A 6,886-nucleotide genomic window follows, 5' to 3' on the forward strand; every position below is an offset into this window, starting at 1 on the left:
ACGCCGAGAAGAGAGAGCTGTGGAGGTAAACTGGAAAAAGGGAAAGGTATCGATATTATTAAGTAAAAGAATTTACAAATTTTCTAGGAATGGGGGGACTGAGTCTGAGAAATTGAGAATCAAGAGTTGGGCATCGAGAAATGCTTTGAGTAAAAGGGGGCTGACAAAAGCAAATGGAATTCCTAAACATTTACTGTGCTTACAAGAAGAGGAGGAGAGCAAAGATACAAGATGAGATAAAGAGCTAGAATGCACAAACAGGATGCAAGGACCACAGCATAAAGGGGTTTTTCAGAGCCCTGAAGCAGGAAAACTGGTATCAAAGTCCAGAAGATGATCAAAGGACTAAAAAGAGCATGCACAAGGAGACAAGGTGAAAAGTTCAGTGGAGAGGAAGACTGTTTACTTCATCCCAAGGACCCCCAGAAAACCACCAGAGTGACCAACAAGGAGCAGTGCTCAGTCCCACAGAGGTGTGGAGCTAATTTTAATACAAAACTGGGACAAGCAGGGTTAGGAAATGAACATGTGTTAGGTGAATTGCGTAGTCCTGGTTTGTAGAGAATAAAAAGAGAGGCACTGTTGGATCCCAGAAACCTGGGGTTTTTGAGGTTTCTGTGCTGGCAGGCACTGACCCACTGGAGAGCACTGCTTTTGACCTGAGGCCTTCCTTGGAGATGGCTTCTAGACAGGAGTGATGAAGTTCAAATGACGAGTGTGTAGTGAAATAGAAGTGTGTGCTTTCCCATGGTGATGGGTTTTAAATTGGAGGGTTTTATAATACAGCAATAGGTATGAGACAAAATGGAGGATCTTTGGTGTTGTCTCTTTCAGTTTTTATCTTCCTTCTTCTTCCTCCTTCTTCATGGGTTTCAGGTAGCAGTTTCTGGTTGGTCAGTCAGTGTCACCCTAAGGGACATGGGAATTCAGTTATTGGGTTGAAAGCATCAATGATACAGGTGTTAATTCTCTATTGGACTCTTTAGCTCTAAAAGACCTTGTAGCTACATGTGTCTTCCTTTCCTACAGGAAAAAAGCAACTTTCACCTCCAGATGCACATGGCCAAAATTTGGGAATCCACCTCCAGAATTCCCTATCTCCAAGAACAGCTCCCAGACAAAAGCTGCCATGACTGACAAGTCTGGCTGGCCTTGGCTTCCTGAGGGCTGGCTCTCATCTGCCTTTTGAAACACTGGGCCTCCGTTTTTTCTTTCCTAAGGAAAAGAACTCTTCTTCCATTCAGGCACAACCAAAATTGAGATTCAATCTCCAAAAATCCCTGTGTCCAAGGATTTCCCCCAGATGAAAGGTGCCAGGAGAGACAGGTCTGGCTGGCTTGGCCTAAGGGTGGCCACCTCTCACCTTCTTCCAAAGCACTTGGGCTTCGCACTTTTCTTTCCTAGGGATGAAAACATCCATCTCGACCACTCATCCATGGCCAAAATTGGGATTCCAGCTCCAAAACTTCATACATTCAAGGATTTCTCCCAAGTGAAAGCTGCCAGAACAGAGAGCTCTGGCTGCCCTTGGTCTCTGGTGGCCGCCTTTCATCTGCTCCTGAAACACTGGTGTTCTGTGCTTTCCTTCCTACAGAAAAGAACTGTCCTTGTCCTCCAGATTTCCATGTCTGAAATTGGTATTCCACCTCTAAAATTCCGTATATCTAGGGATTACTCCCAGACAGAACCTGCAAATAGCAACAGGTCTGGCTGTCCTTGGCCTCTGGTGACTGCCCCACATCTGCCCCTGCAACACGGGGGGTCAGCTGTTTCCTTCCTATGGAGATGGTGGTGACACCTTTGGGAGCCCGTGGCACCAAGGACATCACTGTGGCACTGCTGGGCTGCATGGTGCCAAGGGGCCGGTGTGAAGCAGCAGGGCTGTGTGGAACCAAGAGGCCATTGTTGCATTACAGGGCCTCGTGCAGCCAAAGGGGCACTGTGATCCTGCAGGGCACCGTGGATCCATGGAGCACATTGTGGCATTGCAAGGCCCCATGGAATCATGGAGACCATTGTGACACTGTGGAGCTCCTCTGAACCAAAGGGACATTGTGACCCTGCAGAAGCAAGGAGAATGTTCTGACACTGAGGGGCCTCGTGGAACCAAAGGGACATGGAACAGATCTGGCTGGCTGGGAATCCCACAGACCACCTGGCACGTCCAGCTGAATTTAGCATGTCAAGGGCTGCTTCTCATCTGCCCCTGGAGCACTTGGGCTTTTGGCTTTCCTTCCTATGGAAAAGAACCATCTGTCATTGCTGTTACCCATCGCTGAAATTGGAGCTCCCCCTAAAATATTCCACATATAAAAGGGTTTCTCCAAGGCAAAAGATACAAGACCAGACAGCTCGAGCTGGCCTTGTCCTCAGGTGGTGACCTCTCATCCACCCAAAAAAACACTGGTGCAGTCTTCCTTTCTTTCTATGGGAAAGAATCTTGCTTCTTGTTCAGGGGCCATGGCCAAAACAGGCATGTGGCCGCCAAAATTCCATATACCTGAGAATTGCTCCCAGATGGAATTATGCAGAACAGAGGGGTCTGGCAGCCTTGGTCTTCTAGTAATTTTCGTACATTATGAGCAGAATGTTTTCAAGAGCGTACACTTTGGAGAGGGCCCATTTATCACCCAGGGTGTGGTTTGGTGGCTTTGGGCACATGACCACAATACAGAGACAAAGGAGTTCTGTGCTCAGTGGACTTGAAACTCAAGTTGAGAGGAGAGCCTAGACTGGACCCAAGGAGAAAGGAATTTCTCTCCCAGGGCAGGGCTGTGGTGTAACACATCCCCCAGAAGGAGTCTGGAGCAGCCCAAGGCTTTGTGTGTGCAGGCAGAGGCAGGCAGGACACAGAGCTGTCAGCAAAGGAAGGGGCCAGCCAGGTGGGGCAGCCGGGGGATGAGGACAGCCTGCAGGGACAGAGGGGCAGGGCATGGACACCGTAGGACAGCCTGGGCTGCAGAGGGCACAGGGATGGGCAGCAGCTGAAAGGCCCTGCCAGAGCCAAGTGCTGCAGCACTTTGGCCATGGCTGCTGGCCCTGGGCCCTTGACCAGCAGGGGACAAGTGAGCCTTGCTGTGCTGGGGCCTCATTGCCTCCTTGTCCCTGCTCAGCAGCCTGGCAGGGGCCGCCCCATGGTGCTGCCCTTGGCATTGCACATCCCCAGAGCCCAGTGCCCCGGGAAGAGCCCTGAGCAAGGAGGGAGGGACAGGATCTGCCTTGCCAGGGGCTGGGGCTCAGCCCTTGGCCCTTGGCATTGCTGAGACACATCCAGGTTTGCTCAGCATCACAGACACCTTTCCCTTGTTTGTCCCCACCTGTCATCATTGTCTCCAGTGTTCTGCTCTAACTGGAACATGGGGACATTTTCTCAGTTGTGTTCCTTACTGGAGTCTGTTAAAACTTCAAGAAACTTTGCAGTTTGAATATCACTTTGGGTTTTTGTGAAGATTTTAAGCACAGTATGGGGGACTGTGTCTGATGTAAACAGCATCAAAGCCTCAAGAGGGTCATTAAAGTCCTTGTGCTGTGTCTCTGCTAGTTAGCTTGGCTGGGCTCCTAGCACAGAGGCAGCTCCTGGCAACCATGAAAAGCTTCAAAAAGACCTTTCTGCTGATTTGCAGCTCTTCTCCCAGCCCCGCAGGGCTGAGGGCATGGCCTGTAGCCATCCCAGGCACAGCACAGAGATCTTCAATCAGTCAGGGCTGGGAAGATGCTCACAAGTGCCTGGGGCAGAATCACTCCCAGCCCTGGGCACAGGAAGCCTCTGGCTGCAGGACAATGCAGCTGCAGCTCCTGCAGGGATCTCCTAAAGCTGGAACATCCCAATGCCCACAGACTCTGTGAGTACATTCTCTGATTCTCTCTCCTGTAGAGCAGCCAGGGGTGCCCAGGGCTGTCCTGCAGAGCAGGGTCCTGCAGCCCAGTGTGCTGTGCTGGGCAGGGACTCTGCTGCCTGCCAGGGACAGCTCTCAGCCAGCCCTGGGAGCTGCTGACAGCACTGGGGGACAAGGTCTGGGTGGAAGGAGACAGCTGGTGAGACTTGGAAGTGTTCTCCTTGTGTGGTGAGGATGGTTCATTGATCAGGACTGATCCCAGCACAACATTTAACTCCAGAACATTTCCAAATAGATTATACAGGGAGCACAGCAAGTCAGGGGCTGCATAAAAGGGAAAATCCTGATTTTATAATCTACTGCTCAGGTTTGCCTGGATGGAAAATTGAACATTGATATTCATATGTCTGTTCAGGTTGAGAACAATAAAAACAATTTCTCTCAGGTCTGAATAAACCAGGCAAAGAAAGAAATTAGCACAGGGTCCCTTACAGGCAGCATCACTGTTGCTTTTCCAGCCTCCTCAGGGTTGCTCTGACTTTGCCATCAGAGCCTGCAGAGGCAGAGCTGGCCCTGGCAGTGCCCTGTGCTGGGAGGGGTCTGCAGGGCAGAGCTGAGCCCCCAGGGCTGGGCTGGGCTCTGGCAGCACTGGCAGGGCCCAGCCCTGGGCACAGGGAAGCAGCAGCTGGCAGGGAGAGCTCCAGGCAGCAGAGCCCTGGGCAGGCAGTGGGGGGAAAGTGACACCAAGCTGGGCTGGGATATTTCAAGTCATCTCCAAACCAAACTATTCCATGATTACTGTTCTTACAGATCCCCATGTCAAGACACCAAAAATGTCCAACAGCAGCTCCATCAGGCACTTCCTCCTGCTGGCATTGGCAGACACGCGGCAGCTGCAGCTCCTGCACTTCTGCCTCTTCCTGGGCATCTCCCTGGCTGCTCTCCTGGCCAACGGCCTCATCATCAGCGCCGTAGCCTGCGGCCACCACCTGCACACCCCCATGTTCTTCTTCCTGCTCAACCTGGCCCTCACTGACCTGGGCTCCATCTGCACCACTGTCCCCAAAGCCATGCACAATTCCCTCTGGCACACCAACAACATCTCCTACTCTGCATGTGCTGCTCAGCTCTTTTTCTTTACATTCTTCATTGGAACAGAATATTCCCTCCTGACCATCATGTGCTACGACCGCTACGTGTCCATCTGCAAACCCCTGCACTACGGGACCCTCCTGGGCAGCAGAGCTTGTGCCCACATGGCAGCAGCTGCCTGGGCCAGTGCCTTTCTCTATTCCCTGCTGCACACAGCCAATACATTTTCCCTGCCCCTGTGCCATGGCAATGCCCTGGGCCAGTTCTTCTGTGAAATCCCCCAGATCCTCAAACTCTCCTGCTCACACTCCTTCCTCAGGGAACTTGGGCTCATTGCTGTTAGTGTCTGTTTGGTATTTGGCTGTTTTGTGTTCATTGTTTTCTCCTATGTGCAGATCTTCAGGGCTGTGCTGAGGATCCCCTCTGAGCAGGGAAGGCACAAAGCCTTTTCCACCTGCCTCCCTCACCTGGCTGTGGTCTCTCTGTTTATCACCACTGCCACATTTACCTACCTGAAGCCCCCCTCCATCTCTTCCCCATCCCTGGATCTGGCCCTGTCAATTCTGTACTCAGTGGTGCCTCCAGCCCTGAACCCCCTCATCTACAGCCTGAGGAACCAGGAGCTCAAGGCTGCAGTGTGCAAACTGATGACTCGATTTCAGAAACATTAAACTGCTGGCCACCTTCAGCAAATCAGTTGTAATAAAAGTAATTTTTATACTTCTTGTTGGTTTGGTTTGCATTTTTTTTCCCTTTGTTTTTGTTTTTTAATATTGTCCACAAATAACGGTCACTGTTGGTGCCATCTGTAATTTTGTTTCTCTCTACCTTCACTGGGGCCACACACTCTGTCATTGAGGACCTGTGCTCTCAGTGGCTTAAAATGAAATAAGGGATCTCTCAGCCAAGTTTTCTCCAGAGATGCCCCTTTTGTTCCCTTCTCTGGAGCTGCAGCAGCAATGTCTGTGTGCAGAGCTGGGGCAGATCAGTGCTGGCACAGCAGCTGTGCCCAGCAGCAGCAGCAGCAGCACTTGGTGTTGCCAGTGCTGCTCCCGTGCCACTGCCCCGCTGCCCTCCTGCCCCTGGTGTTGCTGCAGGGCCTGAGTGCTCTCGGGGCCGGGCACAGCCCTGGGGGTGGCAGTGCCAGGGCTGCAGCAGGGACAGGCCATGGGCACTGCTGGGGCAGCGCTGACACCTCAGGGCAGGGCCTGGGGGCTGGAGGCTCCTTGCCCAGGCTCTCTCCAGAACACCTGGCCAGGCCAACGCTGAGCACAGAAAAGCCCCGGGAGCAGCCCCAGGCTGGCCGTGGGCAGGCTGGGCCCAAACAGCATGGCTGGTGCTCTGCAAGGTCCCTGCAAGGGGAGAGCCTGGCAAGGAGCAGCAGAGCAGGGGCTGATCCATCCCCAGTGCGCTGGACACCCCAGGGCAGCGTCCCAGAGCGTCCTCGTGCACCTGCCAACAACATCCCCCCTCTGCAGCCCTGGCCTCTCCCCCAGCTCACACAGGTGCCCCATCCTTGCAGGCACACACACGGCAGCACTGCCTCAGGAGCCCCTGTTTGCATTGCACAGAGCAGGCGTCAGCACCGCCATGGTGCTGCTGTGGGCAGAGGGACCTGAGGGAGCACAAATGCCATCAGCCCCTGGGGCCAGCAAGGCCTGCAGGACCAGAGGGAAACCACTCAGGTTTGTCGTGGCCTCTGAAGTCAGACAGAAAGTTTGTTCCCATGAGCTGTGACTTTCCTGTCCCACTGCAGACGTTGCTGCTCAGAGCCAGGGCTGCCTGGCAGCCACCCCCAAACTGCCCTGAGCATTTCCTTTGCTTCACATTTCCTTTCTTTAGTCTTTCCTTATCCAGATTTCTTCTTCTTGCCCTCCCTGTGCCCTCCCATGCAATCAGTCCATCCCTGTTTGCCCTTTCCTCTCTGGCCCCACTCCCTATTTCAGTTCCTGAGCTAG

The 6,886-nt window shown here is 53.0% G+C and overlaps 1 protein-coding gene across 1 annotated transcript; it reads left to right on the plus strand.

The window, feature by feature from the left end:
• Nucleotides 1-5,050: 5,050 nt before the first annotated feature.
• Nucleotides 5,051-6,886, plus strand: LOC134057326 (olfactory receptor 14J1-like; the record flags this gene model as incomplete). Its single annotated transcript, XM_062514317.1, has 2 exons — nt 5,051-5,512; nt 6,875-6,886. Coding segments are annotated over 2 exons (474 nt in total), but the record flags the coding sequence as incomplete, so codon positions are not given.

The sequence above is a fragment of the Cinclus cinclus genome, unplaced genomic scaffold (assembly GCF_963662255.1).
Source record: "Cinclus cinclus unplaced genomic scaffold, bCinCin1.1 SCAFFOLD_32, whole genome shotgun sequence".
In the NCBI taxonomy this organism is placed as follows: domain Eukaryota; kingdom Metazoa; phylum Chordata; class Aves; order Passeriformes; family Cinclidae; genus Cinclus; species Cinclus cinclus.